General features: G+C 39.0%; 1 protein-coding gene across 1 annotated transcript; it reads right to left on the reverse strand.

The window, feature by feature from the left end:
• Positions 1-3,518: 3,518 nt before the first annotated feature.
• Positions 3,519-21,577, reverse strand: LOC126419237 (3-oxoacyl-[acyl-carrier-protein] reductase FabG-like). Its single transcript, XM_050086383.1, has 6 exons — positions 21,442-21,577; positions 21,223-21,362; positions 20,395-20,487; positions 19,945-20,124; positions 10,752-10,922; positions 3,519-3,928 (listed from the first exon to the last, which is right to left on the reverse strand). The coding sequence occupies exons 1-6, from the start codon at positions 21,473-21,475 to the stop codon at positions 3,770-3,772; spliced, it is 777 nt and encodes a 258-aa protein (XP_049942340.1). The 5' UTR covers positions 21,476-21,577; the 3' UTR covers positions 3,519-3,769.
• Positions 21,578-27,791: the final 6,214 nt, after the last annotated feature.

Below are 27,791 nucleotides of genomic sequence, written 5' to 3' on the forward strand. Positions count from 1 at the left end.
ATGAAAAATAAATGAGATCACATGAAAAATAAAAATATTTGTAATGTGGGATGCAGTTCTGTGGGTGGATAAGTGTCAAAAGGGGGACAGTAGCAGTGATTAGATTAAGAATATTTTTTATTCAAATTATGTAATTACCTGTTTAACATTCATTTGAACTGAACAGAAAGTAGACTTTCACAGTAACTAGACCATGTTAACGATGAATAAATGCAAATCCTACAAACTGGTTTAGGAACCGATCAACAACTAAATGAACAAAATCCAAAAAGTAACTTTGAGAAATCTGAAGAAAAGGTTTCCTTTTTTTACAAACTGACTACACAGTGGGGCCTCCCAAAATGAGTGTAATTCACTTCAGAGTCACACCTGCACTGTGAAACACTCATTATACAGGACATATTTCTCAAACATCTCTCTAGGTATATTTAATATGTGCTGGTTTATGACGACGAATTTAAAATAGAATTCATAGACAGGTATTTCAAGGGCATGGATTAGCATGAGTCTTCAAGGTGAGAAAGGCTTGCAGTATCATCATGAAGGATTTGCAGCATCGTTGAGGCCCTCAGAGCAGTGGTACCAGAGACAATAGCAGCACCATGAGGTGTGTCGCTATCAGTACAGCTGAATACTGCAGTGTCAGCGGCATTGTCATTTATCAGAGCTTCTATAATATAAGGCAGGAGGTCACAGAAAGTGTCTTTTTGCCCAATTATGGCAGCTGCAGAAGTTGGTGGTTTTTAAAATGGTAAAAAAAGGGGGGGGGCACTCATTATGCAAAACATTTCTTGTTAAGCAATTCAGCCTTTTGCAGAGTTACAATATTGATCTATAGCAGTGGCAGAACACACACATAAAAGAAGGTTATCATTAGCCAAGCTTTAGAGCCAGTGGCTGCTTCTTCAAGCAGACAGGTGTTGAAGGGAAAGGAAGAGGGGTGAAGGAAACGGATTATGGAGGTCTAGGACAAGGGATAGATTTCGGGAAAGTCACCCAGAACCGCAGGTCAGGGGAGACTTACAGGACGGGACGAGAAGGAAAGACTATCCAGTTACATTATATTGCTAAAACTTGATTGTTTTCGTTGTTATACTACATACTGCTTGTTATGCAATTCTCTCTTTATGGAAGGTGCTTGTTTAGTGAGGTCGGCCTGTGCTTTGTTCAGTGTAATAGTAATACTGATGTAAACATTACACTATTTATTCTTCTGCATTTTCTGTTCTCTTATTGTCATTTCTTTCCTGCAGAGCATAAGCCATACCATTAAGAGTAAAGTCAATAACAATAATCGTAGATTCAGTGATTATACACAAATGCACAGTACTTTATTGGCAAAGCAAGGGTTTTAGGTCCTTTACTGCAGTAAAAGGACAACAATTTCAGCAAGAAGACTATGGCTGTTTATTAATAATTTGTCAATTTGTGGTACTATTTTTGACTCACAAATTACCAAATTATTTTCTAATTGAAGATTATTTCTCTTCTAAGATTTTGTGTTCACCTCTGAAGAGAACACAGTCACATAAATAGGTAGTGTCGAATTGCACTAATAATTTCAGAGCTTCCCTTGGCAGTTGTGCATATTGTTCTTTTTTCTTCATGCAGAAGAGATCAGTCTTTTGCAAATTAAATTCCATTTTAAGCAAGCCGTCTGCAGCAAAATCTATAAATGTTCCTTTCATCCTCATGTTCATATCAACCAGTTGTCCTGAAATATCCAAACTAGGATTTAGTACATTTATTGTCAGCTTCAGACTTCAGTTCTGGAAAGTAAGTTAATACTTTCTCTTCCAAATTATGCAAGCTCTGTATAATGTAAGAAATGTGAGAACTTAATACCATCAACTGCTCCATTGCAGTTTCTCCACAATCTTCCAAATGTGTGGGAAAGGCTCAAATGTCATCTTTTGTAAAAACAATGACCAGACACAGAGCTCTGCAAGGAATTCTTTTATTTTATTGTAGACTGTTATAATGTTTTCTTCTCTGCCTTGGAGGCTCTTGTTTAAAATATTTAGGTGGCTAAAAAGGTCAGCAAAGATTGCTAATTCCAATAGCCAAACAGGTTCACAATAATGAGATTTTCACTCTGCAGCGGAGTGTGCGCTGATATGAAACTTCCTGGCAGATTAAAACTGTGTGCCCGACCGAGACTTGAACTCGGGACCTTTGCCTTTCGCGGGCAAGTGCTCTACCAGTCTACGAGTCTCGGTCGGGCACACAGTTTTAATCTGCCAGGAAGTTTCAGGTTCACAATATTTTGCATATCCCGATTTAAAATCCTGTAAGAACATTAACAATTCAGCTTTTAGTCCCACAACTCATGCTTATACCATTCCTCTCAAAAGCCACCTGACCTGTGTGATAAAGGCGATTTTGATGGAGCAAACCCATGTCTTCACAAATGACTGTAAGCAGTCACTTTACCTTTAACAGAGTTCATAACTTTGATCACCGCTTTAAGCACATCGTTTAAATTACAATGTAAAACCATGGCTGCCAGAGCTTGCCTATGAAGAAAGCAGTGTTCCCATGAAACATTTGGCACTATTAATTTTAATTCTGCAACGAGTCCACTTTTACAGCCAGTCATAGCTTTAGCACCACCATTACAAATGGCGATGCATTCTGACCAACCAGTCTGGTTGCTGCAGTGCTCTTTATAAACATGTTGTACCAACACTGGCCAGTAGTGCTCGCAATTTCAACCATATCCATGGCTACTGGCAAAATGAGATTCTCGGCATCTGTATCTTCCCTGCTTTAGTGATTCAGTGAGTGACTCAGTAGCTAACTAACAACGATTTGTCACCGACATGGGATTGTCACCTAAAAATCAGATAAAAAAATATTGTTCAATCTGAACTGTTTAAAGTTTTGAAATATTCCAACATGTCCCACATGTACACTACATAGAAAATTTATAAAATTTGAGGATAGAACAAAGGGGAAAAATACTTATTCAAAAGAGTCATAACAGATGGAATACTTCCAACTTCCTATGTCACAATCTCTGGTGCAAGTTCATTCTTACTGCCAAATCAGTACACATGTTAGGACACTACGACCATTATTACGTTGTGCAATATGTCTGAACGGCCATAATCTGGACTGGGCACTTCAACCACATTCATTTGTGTCTGCTACTTCCATTACAATTTCATGACCAAAACACTGTTGTTTCTGCATGCTACCCTACAATGTTCAGCACATAACTTCATAAAAACTCTAATTGCTGATGATGATCTACTCCTACTTAGTGTTCACACTTACCAGCATGGATAAACAAAGAGCATTTATAATTCTCATGTTGATTTTACAAAATGGTAGTGAAAAAAGACACAGTGTAACATACCAGCAATCTTTAATAGACACAACTCACATACAGTTAACAGTTCAATTCTTTCTAATGGACAAGAATACTGTTTTACACAATATGAACTGCTCAGACAATCCATAATGCTAGAAAAATACTTCTGTAACATTCTTTCTTCAAGAGTGCCTTTAAGGCTATTGAATCATTAAGTGCAAGGCTTTGTTAAACATCGTAAGTACACATTATAATTAATACTTCAGTATATCGTATCACAGGAAGCAGTTTTCCTCAACACAATAAACAATGTTTTAAAAAATACTGGTTACAAATACTTTCATAATTTCTCACATTTTGAAAAATATATCACATCACTCTACGAAAATATATTGTTAGAAATTTCAATAGTTCAGAGAACTATTTTCTGAATAAGTTTATGGTGTACCATATTTATCGTGGGCACATGCATCCTCTTCCTCCATCAACTGGAAGGGTGACACCAGTGATGAAAGACGCATCATCTGAAGCCAGGAAAGCGATAGTACCAGCAACTTCCTCGACATTCCCAGGTCTCCCCAGAGCATGCGTTGTCTTACACTTCTCAAGGAACTGCCAAAAAATTACAGTGCTGCTAAATGTCATGCTTTCAGCACAACCACCACAGACTGACAGTTGACAAATACATACTGAAACAGGATTTCAATACTTGATAATAAATTCAGCTGAGAAGAGTAAGCCACAGAATTGCTAATGCGCCTAAACAAGTCTGTATTTGCAGTGAGAATGATTTCAGGCGTAGGAGGTATATAAATATAAAAAAAATTGTGTATTTTGCTTACTTTCATTCTATTATGTCATACAGGATCATATTCTAGGATAACTCGTTAAACCAAGCAAATGTTTTTAGCGTGCAAACGAGTGTAATAAGACTCATTTGTGATGTAAATTCAAGAACATCTTGCAGAAACCTGTTCAAGGGACTAACCACTGATTCTCAGTATATTTCTTCCTTAATTAAATTTGTTGCAAGTAATATATCTCTATTTCCAACCAACAGCTCAATACTAAGAGTAACAACGGTCTGCATAAAGACCTAAAATCACTTACCTTGGTCCAAAAAGGGGGTCCAATATTCAGGAACACATATTTTCAATAAATTGCCAGCAACCATTAAAAACTTAGCTTCCGATAAAGCACGATTTAAGCAGACCTTGAATGACTTTCTGAGAGGTAATTCCTTCTATTCTACAGAGGAATATCTTAACAGGGACTGTTAGACCAGCTTCAGTAAAAATGTCAGTTACATTTCAGTTTTGACAGCACTATGTTTCATCCTGAGAGGCTACTGATTCTGTAAATATTAGCAGTTCCGGTTTACTGTAATGTATTCACCTATTTTGACGATCTCCTCACAAATGATCAGGGTAATCAGTGTTATATTCAAATGTTTCATGTTTTTCATGTTATACTTTCTGACTTGTTCCACAACCACGAGATTCATCTCACTTTTAAGTCTATGGAACGAAAACTGAATCTAATCTACACAGTTATAGTCTGAAGTTACATGTAAATAAGTGTGCAGCATTGAGTACCCCCCCCCCCCCCCCTGCCCTTTCAGACACACATGTAATTCTGAACAATCTTCCTTCTCCTAGGATTTAAAAACATAAATAATTAACTACCAGCTCATGATATTGAAAACTTTAAAAAAGGCTGTCCACGATGTGTAATCAACTTGTCCAAAGTGAATGGTTTGTTTCTTTTTAGACACAGAGAATAATGGCAAGTGATACCTATTTCAGACTATCAGACACAGGGGCACATCTACAAGCTAGGGGCCCCACACAATTAAAATAGGTTTTTTTTTTTTTTTTTTTTAAATACTGTAGTGCAGACTGCCTTATAATCATAAAAGACACAAATATAATTATTTTGTATTAGCTTCCTTGACCGAATTTTTCAGTTGGTAGCACCAGCATTCACCTCTCAAAATCCATTCTCTCACGCATCATCAAACTCCTAGTTGTTCCCAGTCAAATATATGGCATTTAAGTAGCAAAGTCACTGAGACATAAAAGGCTCTTTAATGGAAATCTGGCAGTTTGAAATTAGAATGTATGTAGCTTCATTACAATGAAATTAATTAGACAGCAGCAATGTCTGAAACTTTCATTTTAATGAAGGATGTCTGGAAAGTGTTTTATCTGAGTTAAATGCAATTAAATTTTCTTTTTTGCTCAATTTCTTTATCATTCGCCAATCAAATATATTTGCTTATACATAGAACATTTCTTTTTAAAATTGAGACTGATTTTTGCATGGCCATAAATCTCTACTTTTGTTCTCTTTTAAGAAAATAGTCTTTATGTTTTTAATTTTTTAATGTTATCAATTCATTGTACCACAAATTATGTAGTAAAATTTACTTCAATGATACACCTCCCATGCTGCATTATAGGCTTTCAATTAAAAATTGCTCTAAAATGTTTTTTTGTGGGTTGGTGATTACCAAATTTCCCTTGGTACCACCTGTACCACAGGTTCAGCCTAGGTGTACACACATGTTAAACACAGCCTGTATTGCTCTGGAATCTATGAACAACTGAATGTTTCAATGGCTGTGTATTTGTACACCTGAACATCAGCTGCAGGCTGACAGACTGTCATAGTTAAGTAAGATCAAGTAAGCTTCATCACAAGTACCAGGAAGGTATACTATGCATTATCATCTTTGGAATCAATAATGTACTTGAAAATGGGCTTATAACCCGAAACCTAGGTTGTGCAGTAACCGTAACACAAGCTTCAACCATAATACAATTTGTGAAACAAGCATAAAACAGTGTTTGTTTAGTTAATTTACAATGTTTCACCAAGAACCCACAGTTGGTTCAATTAACAGTATAAAGTCCATTAATCTGGCAAGAAATGTGAACGCACATTCTCAATAAGATGTTTTTGGAATTTTTTTTTTATTTCACATGCCCCTTGTAACACTATTACATCGTGGAAAAATGGAACAATGTAGTTATTGTTGTTGTCTTCAGTCTGATGACTAGCTTGATGCTGCACTTCACACTACATCTCGTAAAAGCCTATTGCTGTCTCTTAGTAATGTTGTGCCACAAATTTCTTTATTACCAACTCTATTCAGTATCTCTTCGTTAATTACTTGATCTACCCACCTGCACTTCAGCGATCTTCTATAGAACCCCCATTTCAAAAACCATTTACTCTTTTCTTGCCTGGATTGTTCATCGTTTAAGTTTTACCACCATTTAAGGCTACACATACCTCCAGAAGAGACTTCTGAACATTGCATTTATCCCAATTGTGACAAATTTTCCTTTTCCAGAAATGCTTTTCGTAGTATAGACAGTCTGCATTTTATAGACTCTCTATTTAAGCCAGTATTAGTTCCTTTGCTGCCCAAAAAACACTACTACTCTTAGTTTATTATTTTTTAACCTAATTCCTTCAGCACCACTTCATTTAATTCAACCGCATCTCTTTACCCTTGTTTTACTTTTGTTGTCTTTCATCTTATAATCTCTTTTCAGGACATTATTCTTCCATTCAACCGCTCTTGGAAGTCCTTCACTGTCAGTGACAAATTTCATCTACAAGAGTTCACTGAACCACTTCTCACTCCATTACTCTACTGTTCCACTCTGAACAGTACATGGGAAAAATGAACACAAATCTTTCCGTGCGAGCTCTGATTCTCAAATTTTATTATGAAGATCATTTCTCCCTATTTAGGTGGGTGCCAATAAAATATTTTCATACTCCAAGCAGAAAGTTGGTGATTGAAATTTCATGAAAAGGTTTTCAGAAATTACTGCAACCAGTCGCCTTTTATGTAGAAGTATTTTATTTAACCATGACCGGTTTCGAGCTGCCTAGCAACTCATCATCAGATGGTATATACATTTAGTGCTTTTTTGTACCCATTGTGTAGGTGGTTGAGTATCTGTGGAGATAAATCTTTCTGCAGGTATATATATATCTCTTTTAGGACGTATTTTTGAAACCATTGTGTCTTGTTTTTCACAATTTCACAAGTTAAAACTTTCACTAGATGTATATTACTTTTATGAGGCACTGTTGGAAACATATATCTTGTTTTTCGTAAACATCGCTGAACACACTTAGCCACAGATACGAATACAGGTAAATCCTGTATTCGTATCTGTGGCTAAGTGTGTTCAGCGATGTTTACGAAAAACAAGATATATGTTTCCAACAGTGCCTCATAAAAGTAATATACATCTAGTGAAAGTTTTAACTTGTGAAATTGTGAAAAACAAGACACAATGGTTTCAAAAATACGTCCTAAAAGAGATATATATATATACCTGCAGAAAGATTTATCTCCACAGATACTCAACCACCCACACAATGGGTACAAAAAAGCACTAAATGTATATACCATCTGATGATGAGTTGCTAGGCAGCTCGAAACCGGTCATGGTTAAATAAAATACATCTACATAAAAGGCGACTGGTTGCAGTAATTTCTGAAAACCTTTTCACACCACAGTCGCAGTGTTCCACATCCACAATGGATAAAAGTCTGAAATTTCATGAACAGAACCTGCTGCTAGAAAAATGCCTATGTTTTAACCATCACCACCCCAACTCATGTACCATATCCATAACACACTCTTTCCCTCTCCTATTCTGCAATAATACAAAACTAGCTGCCCTTCTTTGAACCTTTCTGATGTCCTCTATCAATCCTATCTGGTAAGTATTACATCTTCTAAGTGTTCTGGCAATGAAACACAGTCTTTGGTTTGCCTTCCCCACAACATTATCTATATGATCATTCCAATTTAAGATAATTGTAATTGCAATTCTGTTGAATACAGAAAAAAAATCCACTCATCAAGTGGTAGTAGGGGAACACACACACAAAGGTATGAAAGTTTCCAATCTTTTGTAGGCTGTAGCTCCTTTGAGGACTGGTCAAATTTTGGAAAAGGGGTGGAGTTCAAAAAAAGTTTCCCAGGGCACCGGTGTCAGGGGAGACTTACCAGATGGGATGAAAAGTGAAGATCTCCCCTTCACATTCCGAACAGTAAGTCTCCCTTGACCCTGGACGAGTTTTCCAGACTCCACCCCTTTTCCTAAATTTGACCAGTCCTCTCCTCCACCCCTCTACCCCTCTACCTTCCCCTTCCAGACTTCTACCAGGAGCAGCCACAGCCTCCAAAAGCTTGGAAACTTTAATACCTTTACAAGTGTGTTGTCCTGCCACAGCTTGGTGAGTAGATCTATCTATCCTATTACATTGAATATAATAGAAAGAAACATTCCACATGGGAAAAACATACAGCCTATTACATCATATTTTCAGACACTGCTTATTTTTGCTGATATAGATATTTAGTTGAATTGATGGCCTTTAGATTTGTACGATGTAACCAACACTTAACACATTCCGTTTAGTACTCATGTGGATGACCTCGCATTGGTTTATATTTTCTAATTACTTTAGAAGGTGGTAAATGACAGCATCATCTGCAAACAGTCTAAGGGGGCAGCTAAGATTGCCTCCTAATCATTTATATGGATTAGAAGCAGCAGAGGGCCTATATGACTTCCTTGGGGAACAACAGATATCACTTCTGTTTTACTCCAAGACTTTCCATCAGTTACTACGAACTGTGACGTCTCTGACAGGAAATCATGAATGCAGTAGTGCAACTGATAAGATACTCCATTGGCATCCAATCTGATTAGATGCCACTTGTGAGAGATGGCATCAAAAGCCTTTTGGAAATCTAAAAATGTAGACTCAATTTGATATCCCTGTTGATAGCACTAATCATTTTGTGAGAATAAAGATATAGTTCCATTTCACAAAAATGATATTTACAGAATCCATGCTAACTACATGTGAATAGACTGTTCATTACTTTTGAGGTAATTCACAATGTTTGAACACATTATATGTTCAAAAATCCTACGACAAATCTATGTCGGTGATATGGGTCTGTAATGCAGTAGATTACTGCATTTCCCTTACTGAGTACTGGTGTGACCTGTGCAACTTCCCCGTCTTTAGGCATGAATCTTTTAACCCGGTAGTGGTTGTATACAATTGTTAAGTACGGAGTTATTATATCAGCATAATCTGTAACAAGTCTGGTATACAATCTGGACCCGACGACTTGCCATTATTTAAGCGATTTAAGCCGTTTTGCTATATTGAGGATATCTACTTCTAAGTTACTCGTGTTGGCAGCAGATCTTGATTAAAATTCTGGAATATTTACTTCATGTTCTTTGGTGAAAGAATTTCAGAAGACTGTATTAAGTAACTCTGCTTTGGCAGCACTTTCATCAGTACCATCTCCATCATTATCAAATGGTGAAGGTATTGGGTTGGGTTGTTTTGGGGAAGGAGACCAGACAGAGAGGTCATCAGGCTCATCGGATTAGGGAAGGAAGTCGGCCATGCCCTTTGAAGGGAACCATCCCGGCATTTGCCTGGAGCGATTTGGGGAAACCACGGAAAACCTAAATCAGGATGGCTGGATGCGGGATCGAACCGTCCTCCCGAATGAGAGTCCAGTGTCTAGCCACTGCGCCACCTCGCTCAGTTTTGGTGAAGGTATTGATTGTCTTGCCACTAGCGTACTTCACACATGACCAGGGTCTCTCTACATTTTCTGCCATATTTTGAGACAACAGTTCCATAGTGGATGCTGTCAAAAGCATCTTACTTTGAAGATCATGCTAAATTTCAAGTTTCTGTAAAACTTAACCAATCTTGGCAATTTTGTGTGCTTTTAAGTTTGGCATGTTTTTTGTTGCTTCTGCAACAGTGTTCTGACTTGTGTTGAGTACCATGTGGGATCACTTACATTTCTTATTAATTAATTTGGTATAAATCTCTCAATGTCTGTTGATACTATTTCCTAACAAAGCCACATCTGGTCTACACTTACATAGTTTGGAAAGAATGGAGGCAGTTTCTTAGGAAGGCATCCAGTGAATTTTTATCTGCCCTTTTAAACAACGTTTTTTGCCACTGCAATTTCATTTTCAAACATCAAACTGTTTATTACTTCTCCCTGAACTTTAGTGCCTTCTCCAAATTTCTCCTTACTTTTCTTAACTGCTCAGTCAATTTACAGACTGAATAACATGGAGGATAGGCTGCAATCCTGTCTTACGACCTTCTCAACCACTGCTTCCCTTTTATGTCCTTCGATTCACACAAATGCATTCTCCTTTCTGTACAACCTGCAAATAAGCCTTTGCTCTCTAGTAAGAAGGAAAGTTTTGAATGGAATACAATAGATTTTCTCCTTTTTAGCACATTTTCCTGGCACAATTTCCTTGAAATTGAATCTACCTTCACAGTTACATGTGTTATTTGTGGGTTGTAATTAGTTTTTAACAGTATGCTAACCTTTACCTTTTCATAATCTGCATCAGACATGCCACCACGTTTGTGCACCTCAGTAACAATAACACCTGGGTTCACAGCGTTCACTCTGATTCCACGATCAGCAAGCTCTAGTGCAAGGCAATGTGTAAACTGGTCCAAAGCTGCTTTCGACATTGCATATGCCAAGATACCTGGAAACTGCCAACAATTTCAGTTAAAATAAACCTGCTCCACAGTGTTATAATTATTCTATAAATATTTTAAAAGAAACATTTTTATATTGTAAGATGAAACACTTTCAGGTTTGTGCTCACTCATGTAACAGTGTGTCCCACCACATGCATCTATTTGGTGTTTAAGAATATTATAAGAAGGAAAGTTGCTGTTCACCATATAGCAGAGATGCTGAGTCGCAGATAGGCACAACAAAAAGACACTCACAATTATAGCTTATGGCTGTTAAGGCCTTCAACAACAACAGGCGCACACACTGCCTTACAGTGAAAGGGTATGACCAAGACAAGAAGTGGAAATATATGTTTCTCTATTGCCTTTCACAGCTGAAACACTTGATTCACCCACCGGTAATATCTTAAATTGAACTTCTTTGGTTATGCGTCATTAGGCACAACATGGTTGCATATCTTGTTTTACTGAACTTCTGTGCTGTAAGTCACTTTCAGTAGCTATTGTGTTGATCTCAGCCCATCACGAGATACCTAATAAATGTTTGGTGTTGACTACTCATTGTGATGTTTTGTTAACGTGAGTGTTTCAATAAGACCAGAGAGTCAGAACAGATGGATGTCGTAGGCCAAAAAAGGAAAGAGCAAGAACAGGTCTTTACAACAGACAGGAGAAACTACTAAATGTTTTCCATAATCGAAGTTCCAGCTTCAAAACACTGCAGAAAGAGAGACACTTCTCAGAATGACACCAATTTTGAACAGCATATTATTCACACATGGGGAAATGTCCTCAAACGTTGAAGAACTGCACCACAACAGTATAGTTAAAGCTATTAAAACACGCATCATAGAAGTTAAGCAACATATATTCATTCCCATACAATCTACATCTGCTTTAAAATATATGCCTCTGATAATTTCATCCATATAAAGTGTGTGATCAATCTGTGTTTACTTTACCCTCTTGACATTTTCCGAAAATTTGAGTTCTTGTTGTTAAACTTTACTTCTTGTTTGCTGTTATTGAAACATGATTCTACACGAGAAAGTTATAAACCTTTAATACCACACAGTTTATCGAGAAGAATTTTTTAAGACAAATTCCTTACTCAGAACAAGCAACAGAATATCAGATTACATTGATTCAAAAGCCATAAGTATCTGTGAGACAATACTTTTCACTTTTCAAGAATTTAACCTAAAACTATTGACAGTTAGAAAGGAGTTTACTTAGTTTTTGGTACATTCACTATTCTACTGCTTTTGAAAAATTCACAAAAAAGTAACACCTTTCATAGCCCCTGAGATATACACTTAGCAGTAACTAGACTTCTCTGCTGCATTTATGGGAACACAACTTGCCACTTCTGTATGCTCCTTGCATCTATTGGTAGTCCGCTGCAGTTTGTTGTGAAATGTAGGTTTTAGGGCCGTGGGAAGTATAAATTCCATGAAATAAGGTCCTCAGGAAGTATGCTTACCACCAAAGTAGTTTCTCGAAAGGGGCTTACGAAGTATACTTACCACAAAATTAATATGCCTTTTGGGTTCTTAGGAAGCATACTTACCATCAACTTTAAGTATCCCAAAACTTTTGGGTATATACCTTACATCTGAATTTGCCCGACATCTTATGGCAGTAGCCTGCACCATTTCTATTAACACTGTCACAACACTCAGTTTCTACGCCGGAAAATCCAGGACGGAATGTAACAATATTACGGAAAGGATAGTTGCTACTCAACATCCAGCATAGATGCTGATTCGCAGACAGACAACAAAAAGACTGTCAAGGAAAAAAGTTTTCAGTTTTGTCGGAAATTTCCGACAAAGGCATTGGTGGCTGATAGTTCATTTCCTGATGACAGTCTTTTTGTTGTGCCTATCTGTGGTGAGTAACAACTATCCTTTTATAACACTGTTATAATCAGTTTCTGTTTTTCACAGGATCCTACTGTTGCCGGAACAAATTGCTTTGTCCTTTAGATATTATCTTTATCAGAAATGTTCCAAGACAGGCTATTTTTTTTCCTTTTAAAACAGAAAATTGCACTTACCAACTAATGATACTAGCTCCCCTTGGTTATCTACACACAGTTGCCAACATTCCTGAAGGTCTTGGAAGCAAGCAGGGAAATTTTGAACTGTGTTTCTTGTACAGTCATTTGTCACAGCCTGTTGGATGTCTATGATATCTCAAAGCTTTCCTTTCGGTCGCCTTCTCACTCACACGAATATCGTGGATGCGGGACGGCCAGATACTAGGTAAGAGATAAAGTAGTATGCGGTCATGCACTGTTATACAGTAAGACCCACTCCTGAGAATGCCAGTGGCTGGTTGCTATATTTTTATAGTGAAATATCACTATCCACACCCACGGAGCTCAACAGTCCAAATAAAATGGACAAATTGTTATTGAGCATTCAGCAGTTTTATGGGCACTGTTAAGAATGTTGGAACCATTTAACATGATCATAGCGAGTTATTTAGTGAATTATTATTCCATTTGTTGAAAGTTGTCATAGCTGAGGGTAGTGGTAAGTGAGAAAGTCTATATGTGCAAGAGAGAGTCACAATTTGTGGGTTACACGCTTTCATCAAATGCGAAGCACATGTTTATGTGCACTGCAACTGTCATTTGGAACCGCCAACAATGCAATCCCCATCCTCGTCTTGACCTGTGTGAACCTCCATCATTTGTGGGTCAAGCTATAATCGTTTACTATCAAAGAACATGATCCACTTTGTCTTTGTTCTCAAAGATTGCCATCTGACTTTTCGAGACTGGTGATCCAGGACTCCGCCATTCAGTACTTTGACATTTCATGTGAGGGTCTTACTGATAGCACAAACTTTCTTCCCCAGCAATAATCTTTGTCAGAAATCTGGGTTCATGTCTGGCTTTTTCCAGTAGTTCAGCAGAAATTCTTTGCCCTTTCTCTTCCTGTTCGTTTGTTAATGTGTGAGGGATGAGTTTTGCATTACGTTTCCGTTTCCCTAAATCTTTGCTTAAAATCTTAAGACACACATCACAATTAAAATTAAGTTGTTCTGATATCACACACACTGTTATGTGATGGTCTTCTTGAAATAACTGCGTTACCTGCTCCACTTTTGCATCAGTATGTGCTCTAAATGGGCAACCAGCTCTGGGATCGTATTGCACTGAATCTGTGCCTTCAGAAACCTTTTGTGCCACTCGAAAACACAAGTTCTTGAAAGTGCTTCACCTGCATATGCTTGCTCAATTGTCCACATTTCATTATGGATTTTCCTGAGCTTAACACAGAACTTTATGTTCATTCTTTGCTCACAATCTCCTTCCGTTGTCCTACCGTAACTAATGTGCCAAAACACAAACAGTGTGTTGCTAAGTACAGCCCTGCCACCTAGTGAGATCGCGTGTAAACATGGCAGAGGTCATATCAAGAGTGCACACATTCCATGTAACAAAAAAAAACGGCATTTGTTCCTTTTTAGTACTGCAACTTTTCTGACAAAGGGAGCACATTACTGTGACTTACCAGCTCATCTCAGTCATTCATTGCCTTTTGTAGCAAAAATGTCAAAAAAGCAAGTCTACAGAAAGAAATACAATTCAGAAGAAGCATTGGAATTACTTGTTTCACTACCTAGCAATCCTGAGGATAATGAAGTAAGGGAATGAAGGAACAGAAGGGGAATTAGTTTCAGATATTGTGCAGCAACGTAATCCATATTTCGTTCCACATCCAGATATTAATATTAGCAGAAACAGTTTCTGTGCTATGGGTGCCAAGATTTTTAGTGACTGTATCATAAGTGAAGAAGAGCCATCTGCAGAAGAGGACCAGTCAGATGACACTGCTGTTTTTGACTTTCTCAACACTGATGCACAAGGAGAACAAGTTGTGAATCATCCACTGCAAAATACAGCACAGAGGCAGACAATTTCCTCCTTTCTGAGATACTGGAGCATATGGTGCAGCAGACAAATTTGTATGCAGAGCAGCTGAAACAAAAATGGCCATCTGATTAGACTGTAAAAGAGGTGACAAATAACTGGAGAAATTTCTCTGCAGACGAGTTACAGGCCTGGATTGGTATGAATATCTTATTTTCCCAATAAAACTGCACTACTGGAATTCAAAACCTGCTCTTGGTCAGCCTTATATATTGAAGCCGATGACATGCAAACCATTCAGATAAATGACAATAGGCTGAATCCTGCAAAATGGCATTCAAATCATGATAACCATCACAAGATCAGGCCTTTTATAATCTTTAAGACCAACACAATTTGTAAGCCATACACTTTCAGTAAGGTATTGACTGTGGACTAAGCATAATACCTTTCAAGGGACAGACACCTCTTCAGCAGTATATGGCTCTGAAACCAAATAGAACAAAACAAGGATATTGGGTGTCGTGTTTAGTGGACTCAGAGACAGGCTATGTCACAAAGTTAGATATTCATACACAAAAAAAAAAATCGGACAGTGGAGCAACAGAAAATTCTCTGTGAGAGCGTGTAGTCATTAGCCTGATCCAAGACCTGAAACACTGTGACATTGTGGTAGCATTTCACAACTTCTTACCATTGTGAATCTAATGTAAACGCTGTTGAATGAAGGTACTTTTTTTCTATATGCACTGCGAGAGCCAATCAGAAAGGACTGTCTTCAATGATAAAAGAGAAACTTAACTTGAAAATGAGAGAATTTCATTGCCAATGCAAACATGGTATTCCAGCTATAAATTGGACGGACAACAAACCTGTCACTATTTTGGCACCACACTTGTCTCAAGGAAGAATAAGGATGATACTGCCAGCCATATTGCTTGTCCAACAGCTGTAACAACATAAAATAATATAACGGAAGGTGTAGATCACATCAATCAACTTATTCTGCAGTATGTCAACATAGTAAGTGGTGGCATCAGATTCTTTGTTTCATACTAGACATGCAAACTGTAAATGCCTTTATACTGTACAAAACGAACAAAGAGAGAGACTGATACAAAGATCAACTGAACTTTTGATTACAAGTCACAAAACAATAGATAGGTGGCTTCACATTCAGCACAAAGAAAGGCCATCCATTAACCACTCCAAGCAAGAACAACACTGCACCAGATCACATTCGACTGGAGAAAGTAGGTGATCATATCTCCTTATGGGAAAAGTATACAGACAGGGCTAAAAGTATTCTACAAAAGTTAGATACAAGAGAACAAAATACATATGCTGCTCCTGCAGAGTCCTGCGTATCGAACCCCGTTTCCACCAGTTTCACGGAAAATAAAAAAAAATAATTTACACTGAACTGTTAATGTTGACTCTAAACCACTTGTAAATGTTACATGTGAATACTTCTGAAATACAGTAAAAGAAAAAAAAAAAAAAAAAGCTGAAAAAAATTAAGCTTCTAAGTAAATGCAATCAAAAGATATGGCCATTTTCATCACATATTTTGATACTCCCATACTCTTCAGCAAAACCTACAGATGAACTATATACATACATACATGATTACCTATGTACAAAACACTGACAACAAGTCTTACTTGCACATGCCTGTTTTAATTTCATTTTATATTTTTATTTATTTGTTTAACATGTAATGTGAACAAACAACAGCTCACAAAAGGGAAGCGGGACACTGACAAAACCAAAAAAAACAAACACCTATACACAACATTCCACAGTCTACCACCTTGACCTTGTTAATTCATTTTGTTATATAGTTTCTGGAAGCAGTTATGTTGTGGTTGTTTTTGAAATACAGTTTACATCTAGGGACACTCACTCATCTGAATATAGTGATGATTTGGGGGGAGCGAATGACAGAGGGCGAAAGGGAGGGAGAGGGAGGGGGGAGAGAGAGAGAGAGAGAGAGAGAGAGAGAGAGAGAGAGAGAGAGAGAGAGAGAGAGAGAGATATGGAATATGGATAAGCATTTTTTCTCGAGAATCACATTTTATGAAATGATAATTAAATCTATACTTTAAGCTGTTGACAGGTGTTGATATACACCAACGAGGACAGTTGAAAATATGTGCTCCAGTCGGGGCTCGAACCCGGGATCTCCTGCTTACATGGCAGACACACCTTCCATCTGAGAACCGAGGGCACAGAGGATAGTGCAACTGCAGGGATTTATCCCCTGCACACTCCCCGTGAGACCCACATACCTAATTTAATGTTCACACACTACATTCAAAGAGCCCCTGCCCATTATACTCATTACTCGTGGCAGACAATCTTACCGAGTCCCATAAGAGTTCGGGCAATGTATGTGCATCCAGCATAGAAAAAGGTCAATGGCCAGTTAGCCTTAACTATATGAACATGGTATCTGTTCTTTCGGAGATGTCAGATGGATAGAGTGTCTCCCATGTAAGCAGGAGATCCTGGGTTCGAGTCCCAGTCAGGGCACACATTTTCTACTGTCCCCGTTGATGTATATCAGCACCTGTTGATAGCTTAAGGTCTTAATTTAATTATCATTTCATTCTAAGAGCTGCATTGTCACCAATGGTATCTGTTCTTTTGGACATGTCCAAAACATCTTCATATAATCATATTTTAGTTCTACTGTATCCTCAGTCCAGACTATCAGTTTGCTTTTCCAGGTAAAAAAGTGTTACCTGGCAAAAAAAAAAAAAAAAAAAAAAAATATATGCCACTGCCACACACTATTACTTCCAGCTTCAGATGGTAGCACAAAATCTTGCCAAGAAACCCAGGAAGTTCTGGCCCCATGTGAAAATCACTTTTGGATCGAGGATTTCTCTTCTGCCATTTGTTGATCAGTCTGGTACAACAGAAAGCAGCTAAGTTTCAAATTTTGTGTTTAAAATATTATTCATGCAGGAGGATTATACAGACATAACATTACTCGAACACCCACAAATTTATGACTAGAGGACTTAGAAATAACTATGCCTGGTGTTGAGCAACAACTAACAGGGTTGAAAACAATCTTGTCAGTTCCGGATCAAATCACAATTCAGTTTTACAGAGAGTATTCTGTAGCACTGAGCCCTTACCTTGCATTATCAAATAAAATTAGCTGCAAAATTACAGACCATTATGTTCAACATTAGGTTGCTGCAGAATTATTGAGCGTGTTCTGTTCTACCTTGTAAGTTTGAATACAATAAATTTCCTTGCCACAGTAAATCTCCTGTTCACAAATCAAATAGATTTTGAAAGCATCACCATAATGCAAACCTTGCTTGGCCTTTTCTTGTAGAAAATTTCAAGAAACATGGATAGTGGACAACAGGAAGATTCCTCATTCCTAGATTTCCAGAAAGCATTTGACACAGTGCCATACTGCTGACTTAACAAAGGCCCAAGCATAGAGAATACACTATCAGTTGTGAGTGGCTTTGAGACTAAGTAATACAACCTAGTGTGTTGCCCTGGACACCAAGTGATCATCAAAGACAGAGGTACTGTCAGGAGTGCCCCAGGCAAGTATGCTGTCACTGCTCTTGTCCTTTATACACATTAATGATCTGACAGACAGGATGCGCAGCAATCTGACTGCTGATAGCGCTGTACTGCATGGGAAAGTGTCATCTTGAGTGTCTGTAGGACAATACAGGATGACTGACAGTATTTCTACTTGATGTGAAAATGTCTGCTTGTTCTAAATGTGAAAAGCTGTAAGTTAACACAGACAAGTAGAGAAAACAATCCTGTATGTTTGAATACAGCTTTAGTGGTGTCATGTTTGACACAATCACATCGATTAAATATCTAGGTGCAACATTGCTAAGTGACATAGAATGGAACAAACACATAAGGTCAGTTGCAGGGCAGGCGAATGGTCAACTTCCACGTATTGAGAGAAGTGTAGAAAATTGTACCTCATCTATCAAGGTGAGCACATACAGAATCCTTGTACAACCCATTCTTGAGGAATTAATGGAAGCTTTCAAACTTACCTTTCGACATAATCTGGGCCTCCGGCTAGGCAACAGCAGTATTTCACTGCAACTAAGGCTACATTTTCACATTTGTTGGCTTCACCAACTCAGAACCGAACTATCACCTTTCAACCTATCCTGTACCTCAGGCTACACTACAATTTGCCACCATAACCTACATTAAAAATATATATATAAGAAAAAGGTCAGTGTACTGTTCTCTTCCTGTATATTACAAAACACAAACACTTAACTTGAAAGGACAAATCAGGCATCTGGTATTGGTAGGTTCAGTTGTCCTTCTTAACTGAGGATTGACATTTTTGGTCTCCCCACCTCGTCAGGCTGAAGGAATGCACCAAAATAATTTGAATGGATGTTGTTATATTTGTCACCCATTGGTTTGATCAGTACAAGAGTGGTAGGGAAATTTTCTGTGAGCTTAGATGAGAATCCCTGGAGGAAAGACAATGTTCTCCTGAAACACTGTTGAGTGAGTTTAGAGAATTATTATCTGCCGTTAACAGTGAAATGCTGCTACTGCCACCAATCTACATTTTGCACAAGGACCATAAACAATATAAGAGAAATCAGGGCTTGAATGGTATCATATAGACAGCTGTTTCTCTCCATTTCCATTTGTGAGTGGGAAAGGAAAGGGAATAATTAGCAGTAGTACAACACACCCTTCACTACACAACATGTAGTGACTTGCACAGTATATGTGAAGATGCAGATTGTTGTTGTGTGCACACTGTTAGAGTGCTGCTTGCTGCTAGTATCTTGCTTCAACATGAAAACATGCAATGTGAAAGCTATGAGCTCTTAAATAACTGTCATGTTTTCTATTAAAACTTGTACAAAGGACGAGTTGATCTTCAATAAACTTTGAAGTTATTTTATGAATTGAACCCTAACGCTTAAATAAAAATTTGATTTTTATAAAGTGTATATTTATATTATTTCACTAAGGCATCAGCCAATTTCTACACTTCTAGTGTCCAAATATTAATGAATTTTACATTTAGGACAGTGTGGGCGGTCTGCGTATGAAAAATGAAGAAACAAATCTAGCAAGATGGCAATAAAACAGGAAATGAACTTTACTTACAGATCTGATACCAGCTATGCTGGAAACATTGATGATAGTGCCTTTTGTTTTCTCAAGATGGGGAACTGCTAGCTGAGTAAGCACGATAACTGACCGTACATTCACATTCATGGTGTTATCATACTGCTCTAAAGTCATGTTGTATATTGATCCTGGGGTTAACTGTCCAGCATTATTCACCTAAAAATAGAAGTTAAGTAGTCCAATAAATATACACAGTTTACTTTACTGCAAATTCTCTCATACTACAACCACATTCCCCACCCCATGAGAGGGGAAAAAACTATACATTATACAAACTGATAATTTCCACAGCAGCTTGAAACTTTTAACTTTTCACAAAGTATTTTCTAATTTAATTTTAGAGTTTGTACCAGTAGACAGTGATACAACAGTATTTTATTATTTTTAAGACACATCTGCAGAAGAAATAATTCTTGATTATCTTACCAGTACATCCAACTGTCCAAAGTGGCCAATAGTTTCATCTATTATGCGCTTACAGTCATCCACACTGGTCACATCTCCCACCACACACAACACCTGGGGCATAAAGGCAATTCAGCTACTTATTCATCTCCTGTGACAATGTTAGAATTTTGTGACGTAATGTTTAAATATGCAAGGTAATAAAAAAAAAAACTTGCTGGCACATTAGAACTGTGTGCCGGGCTAAAACTCGAACTCTGGACCTTTGCCTTCTGCAGGCAAGTGCTCTACCAAGTGCCCGTGAAAGGCAAGGGTCCAGAGTTGAAGTCTCGGTCCGGCACACAGTTTTAATCTGCCGGGAAGTTTCATATCAACGTAAACTCCGCTGCATAGTTAAGATTTCATTCTGGATGCAAGATACAGTCTCCAGAAAACTAAAAACTTTACTTTTTATTTGCATGGAATCAGTAAGAGAATAAACTGTAACAATATAATTGTTTAGCAATTACTTCACAAACAATAAAGAAGTTGGGCGGCAAATATTCATATTAGACATATTTGTTAATATACTCAAACTTTTCAACACGACTAGCGGCAAAGCCCAAGAAACAAATACTGCCAATTTTGTGAATATGACAGTCCGAACAGCACTTCTTATAAGTTGTCATGTAAAACTGAAACATTAGCGAAAAATTTAATAGTAACGTCTACAGATGCTGTTGAAAGCTTGTTTGGAACTTTCATGCGCTAATGTCACATAACGATACCTTTTGTTTTTTCAACATACAATACTGACGAGCCAGAACTGAAGTTGCACTGTGATTACAGGCTAACATTCAGTCATCTTACCTCGTCTTGAGGCAGACCAGCTTCGGTACACTGCGTTGCTGTTTTCTTCAAATTAGTATCGTTACGACCACAAAGAACGAGGCGGCAACCCAATTTTGCCAGTCTAATAGCAACACCAGCTCCAATGCCGGAACTAGCTCCTAATAAAATTCAGAAACATTGGTTACATGAACGCACCACAAAGAAACAAAACTCTCAACTTCACGAGGAAACCCATACCTGTAATAACAACCACTTTCGACTTCAATGACATGACTCTGTCTTCGTTCAACTTTCTCACCCGTTAATCAAACACTGCTGCCTACCGGCAAAACAAACAAAAGATTTAAATCAAAGATGTTAGTGTTTCGTAAAACTGTCCAGTATGACCAACTTTCGCGTGAGAATTTCCTGGTCCTTTCTTATTTGACTTCATTCTTCTCGTCTGCTTACGCTTTTTTTTTCTTCAATATAGTTTTGAAGTAAGTTTTCAATCACCTAGAAGTACGACACTGAAATTTTTACTTATGCAATATTCCTCCCATACGTGGAGGAACACTTCTGGCTGTGAGGTCCTAGAAAGCCGAAAGCCGGTTTGTAACAACAGTTAAATATTATTGTGGAACCTTAACAGTGTGTGTTTTAGTTTTTTTAAAATATTGGTTTATGGGCAAGGAGTATTTAAATCAAACTAAATTTAATTTCTTCTATAGTTTCATAATCAATTGAAGGCAAAATTTGTAGGATTTTTGGTCACGTAATACTTCTCATCTGTTTCATCTTATTAAATAGATCTTTCGATCTATCTGCTGTGATCTTCTGGTGTTTCCAGTTACATGAAAACCACATGATTTGAAAATGAATTTAGGGAAGGAAAAGTGTCACATTTCATGAAAAAATTGAAATTGCAACAAGAGTGAACAGTATGCTAACAAGCATTACATATCAAAAGGACTATCGGTACATCAACTGATGTGTCAAAGTGTTACTGCGACTACCATCATGTGTTTGAGGCCCTAACCGTTTTTATCTCGGTGAAAGGACAGTGTCGAGAATGTGATCTACTTGGACTGAAGAATTATGCTGTACTATATATAGGATATCGACAGTTGAATAAGTAGTCCAATCACGTAGCAAACACTGTGACACATGACAAAAAAGGATGATGATGTGAAAAACAGCAAATATGTATGAGCGTACCAAGATCCTGGCTAGACATCTAAATATTGGGACAGTGTTATAAGGGAGGTTCTCGAAATTCGCACCAGGGAAGATCTTATAAACCGAGATTGCGGCCACAATCTCAGCAAGGCTTGGGACCCGGCACTGAATGTAATTAAGAAGACTCTCAGCAAGAAGTACGAACTGGCGACCAGGGCGGACGTAGCAAGCATATCGACGCTACGACAGATTCCGACGCCCACGTCTTCGCGACCGCCGGAGCGCGGGGGGAGGGGATTTAAATCGGCCGCCCGCCTTCAGGAGCTCAGTTCGTCAGCGCACCTGACGATGGCGACATGTCTGATCGCCGAAATATTGTGCCCGTTGGACACTACGAACCGGCAGTATACCCCAGGACTGTTCGAGCAACAAATGCGCCGGGAGAAACTGAAGAATCACATGTACACACATTTATTAGTTTAGTTGTTTAATGCAGTTGTCTACAACATAAGGTAATAATATTCAACTTACTTAAAATAATTAAAATAAAAAACAATTCCCTATGAAGCTAGTAAAATCTTCGGCAAATTTCAATTTTTGAGACATAAACAGTTTCTAACTTCTAAGTATAATCTGGTTCTGAATTTCGTTAATCTTTAATTTGACAATTCAGTTAACTTTCAAATAATTAGCAGTAATGACTGTAAAGTATTGTAATCATTTTATAATTCTAAAAAAAAGTTGATTTTAATGCGCACGATTCCAACATGCATATAATTCCTTTCACTTAAATTTGTAAATAATATTCATATATTTTAATAATTTTACTTTATTCATTATTTGAATGACCATATACGAGGGTTGGAGCTTTAATAGTGGCAATTATTTATTTACATCTCGTACAAAAGAGATGCATGTTTCAAAGTTTTACTGACCTTCAAAGTAGTCACCGGCATAAAATCTTGTCGCATTCCGTTCACGCGTCGTTTCAGCCCTTCTCCCATTGGTGCTAGCGGTCGTGTATATAAGCGGGAACTAGTGCCAGCCGGGTGAAATGGTTCAAATGGCTCTGAGCGCTATGGGACTTAACATCTGTGGTCATCAGTCCCCTAGAACTTAGAACTACTTAAACCTAACTAACCTAAAGACATCACACACATCCATGCCTGAGGCAGGATTCGAACCTGCGACCGTAGCAGTCCCGCGGTTCCGGACTGAGCGCCTGAACCGCTAGACCACAGCGGCCGGCCAGCCGGGTCAGCCAGTACTTTTACTCCTGACGACGAAGGCAGAACTAGCAGTCGAAATCTCGAGAATTTTTTTTTTTTTTTTTTTTTTTTTTTTTTTTTTTTTTTTTTTTTTTTTTTTCAACTGACGCGGCTTGAAAAGCCAGAAGATGTTATCCAAACATGTTTGTAATCGGATCTTGCACAGTCCACTTGGAGTATCGGTAGAATAGGTCGGTGTCAGGTGCAAGGAAAAGGCGGGCGCAGGAAACTGTAGTGTACGTGACGTCACAGGCTTGTACACTGAGGTAACAAAAGTCGCGGGATTGCGATACGAACATATACAGATGACGGCAGTATCGCATACACGAGGTATATAAGGGCAGTGCATCGGCGGAGCAGTCATTTATATCCATGTGATTCACATGAAAAGTGTCCGAAGTGATTGTGACCGCACGGCGGCATTTAACTGACTTGTAATTCGGAATTGTGGGTGGAGATAAACGCATGCGACATTTCACTTAGGAAATCGTTAGGGAAATCAATATTCCGCGATCGATAGTGTCAAGTGTGTGCCTAGAACACCAAATTTCAGGTATTACCTCTCACACACGCACAACACAGTGGTCGATGGCCTTCGTTCAACGACCGAGAGCAACGAGGCTTGAGTGGAGATGTCAGTGCTAACAGACAAGCAACGCTGCGTGAAATAGCCGCAGAAATCGATGTGGGACGTACGACGACCGTATCCGTTAGGACAGCGCGGCGAAATTTGGGCGACAGACGCCTTTGCTAACGGCACGACATCGTCTGCTGCGTCCCTCTTGGGCTCGTGACGATATCGGCTCGACCCTAGGCGGCCGAAAAACCGTGACCTGCTCAGGTCAGTCCTGATTTCAGTTGGCAATATCTGATGGTAGTGTTCGAGTGTGGCGCAGATCCCAGAAAGCCGTACACCAAAGTTGTCAACGAGGCACTATGCAGCCCGTGGTAGCTCCACAACGTTTCGGGCTGTGTGTATATGGAATGGACTGGATCCTTTGGTCCAGCTAAACCGTTCTTTGAGTGGAAGTGATTACGTTCGGTTGCTTGGAGACCATTTGCAGCCTGCCGCGGGGTAACCGCACGGTCTACGGCGCCCTGCCACGCTTCGCGCGGCTTCTCACATCGGAGGTACGAGTCCTCCCTCGGGAATGGGCATGTGTGTTGTCCTTAGCGTAATTTAGATTAAGTAGTGTGTATGCCTAGGGACCCATGACCTCAACAGTTTGGTCCCGTAGGAACTTACCACAAATTCCAAATTTCAAAAAAATTGCAGCCGTTCACGGACTTCATTTTTCCAAACAACGATGGAACTTTTATGGATAACAATGCGCCCTGTCACCGGACCACAGTAGTTTGCGATTCGTTTGAACAACATTCTGGACAGTTCAGGGCAATGATATCGCCAGCCAGATCGCCCAACATGAATCCCATCGAACATTTTTTATGGAATGTAACAGAGGTCAGTTTGTACACAAGGTCATGCGCCGGCAATACCTTTGCAATTCTACATCTACATTTATACTCCGCAAGCCACCCAATGGTGTGTGGCGGATGGCACTTCACGTGGTACTGTCATTACCTCCCTTTCCCGTTCCAGTCGCGTATGGTTCGCGGGAAGAACGACTGCCGGAAAGCCTCCGTGCGCGCTCGAATCTCTCTAATTTTACATTCGTGATCTCCTTGGGAGTTATAAGTAGGGGGAAGCAATATATTCGATACCTCATCCAGAAACGCACCCTCTCGAAACCTGGACAGCAAGCTACACCGCGATGCAGGGCGCCTCTCTTGCAGAGTCTGCCACTTGAGTTTGCTAAACATCTCCGTAACTCTATCACGCTTACCAAATAACCCTGTGACGAAACGCGCCGCTCTTCTTTGGATCTTCTCTATCTCCTCTGTCAACCCGATCTGGCACGGATCCCACACTGATGAGCAATACTCAAGTATAGGTCGAACGAGTGTTTTGTAAGCCACCTCCTTTGTTGATGGACTACATTTTCTAAGGACTCTCCCAATGAATCTCAACCTGGCACACGCCTTACAATCAACTAATTTTATATGATCATTCCACTTCAAGTCGTTCTGCACGCATACTCCCAGATATTTTACAGAAGTAACTGCTACCAGTGTTCGTTCCGCTATCATATTATCATACGATAAAGGATCCTTCTTTCTATGTATTCGCAATACATTACATTTGTCTATGTTAAGGGTCAGTTGCCACTCCCTGCACCAAGCGCCTGTCCGCTGCAGCTCTTCCTGCATTTCGCTGCAATTATCTAATGCAACAACTTCTCTGTATACTACAGCATCATCCGCCGCGAAAAGCCGCATGGAACTTCCGACACTATCTATTACGTCATTTATATATATTGTGAAAAGCGATGGTCCCATAACACTCCCCTGTGGCACGCCAGAGGTTACTTTAACGTCTGTAGACGTCTCTCCATTGAGAACAACTTGCTGCGTTCTGTTTGCTAAAAACTCTTCAATCCAGCCACACAGCTGGTCAGATATTCTGTAGGCTCTTACTTTGTTTATCAGGCGACAGTGCGGAACTGTATCGAACGCCTACCGGAAGTCGAGGAAAATGGCATCTACCTATGAGCCTGTATCTAATATTTTCTGGGTCTCATGAACAAATAAAGCGAGTTGGGTCTCACACCATCGCTGTTTCCGAAATCCATGTTGATTCCTACAGAGTAGATTCTGGGTTTCCAGAAACGACATGATACGTGAGCAAAAAACATGTTCTAAAATTCTACAACAGATCGATGTCACAGATATAGGTCTATAGTATTGCGCATATGCCCGACGACTCTTCTTGAAGACTGGGACTTCCTGTGCTCTTTTCCAAACACTTGGAACCTTCTGTTCCTCTAGAGACTTGCGGTACACGGCTGTTAGAAGGGGGGCAAGGTCTTTCGTGTAATCTGTGTAGAATTGAATTCGTATCCCGTCAGGTCCAGTGGACTTTCCTCTGTTGAGTGATTTCAGTTGCTTTTCTATTCCTTGGACACTTACTTCGCTGTCAGCCATTTTTTCGTTTGTGCGGTGATTTGGAGAAGGAACTGCAATGTGGTCTTCCTCTGTGAAACAGCTCTGGAAAAAGGTGTTAAGTATTTCAGTTTTACGCGTGTCACCCTCTGTTTCAATGCCATCATCATCCCGCAGTGTCTGGATATGCTGTTTCGAGCCATTTACTGATTTAACGTAAAACCAGAATTTCCTAGGATTTTCTGTCAAGTCGGTACATAGAATTTTACTTTCGAATTCACTGAATGCTTCACGCATAGCCCTCCTTATGCTAACTTTGACATCGTTTAGCTTCTGTTTGTCTGAGAGGTTTTAACTGCGTTTAAACTTGCAGTGAAGCTCTCTTTGCTTTCGCAGTAGTTTCCTAATTTTGTTGTTGAACCACGGTGGGTTTTTCCCGTCCCTCACAGTTTTACTCGGCACACATCTGTCTAAAACGCATTTTACGATTGCCTTGAACTTTTTCCATAAACGCTCAACATTGTCAGAGTCGGAATAGAAATTTTTGTTTTGATCTGTTAGGTCGTCTGAAATCTGCCTTCTATTCCTCTTGCTAAACAGATAAACCTTCCTCCCTTTTTTATATTCCTATTAATTTCCATATTCAGGGATGCTGCAACGGCCTTATGATCACTGATTCCCTGTTCTGCGCTTCTTGTTGTTGTTGTGGTCTTCAGTCCTGAGACTGGTTTAATGCAGCTCTCCATACTAATCTATCCTGTGCAAGCTCCTTCATCTCCCAGTACCTACTGCAACCTACATCCTTCTGAATCTGCTTAGTGTATTCATCTCTCGGTCTCCCTCTACGATTTTTACCCTGCACGCTGCCCTCCAATCCTAAATTGGTGATCCCTTGATGCCTCAGGACATGTCCTACCAACCGATCCCTTCTTCTAGTCAAGTTGTGCCACAAACTTCTCTTCTCCCCAATCCTATTCAATACCTCCTCATTAGTTACGTGATCTACCCATCTAATCTTCAACATTCTTCTGTAGCACTACATTTCGAAAGCTTCTATTATCTTCTTGTCCAAACTATTTATTGTCCATGTTTCACTTCCATACATGGCTACACTCCATACAAATACTTTCAGAAACGACTTCCTGACACTTAAATCTATAC

The sequence above is a fragment of the Schistocerca serialis genome, chromosome 9 (assembly GCF_023864345.2).
Source record: "Schistocerca serialis cubense isolate TAMUIC-IGC-003099 chromosome 9, iqSchSeri2.2, whole genome shotgun sequence".
NCBI lineage: Eukaryota > Metazoa > Arthropoda > Insecta > Orthoptera > Acrididae > Schistocerca > Schistocerca serialis.

What these genes read in the sequence shown, in the direction of transcription:
- LOC126419237 (XM_050086383.1), bottom strand. Translation starts at nt 21,475, where the DNA reads ATGTCATTGAAGTCGAAAGTGGTTGTTATTACAG. An exon ending in CTGGTCTGCCTCAAGACGAG is followed by an intron (nt 20,488 to 21,222) that starts GTAAGATGACTG and finishes TTTATGCCCCAG; the next exon opens with GTGTTGTGTGTGGTGGGAGA. An exon ending in CTGATGCAGATTATGAAAAG is followed by an intron (nt 3,929 to 10,751) that starts GTAAAGGTTAGC and finishes ATTTTTTGGCAG; the next exon opens with TTCCTTGAGAAGTGTAAGAC.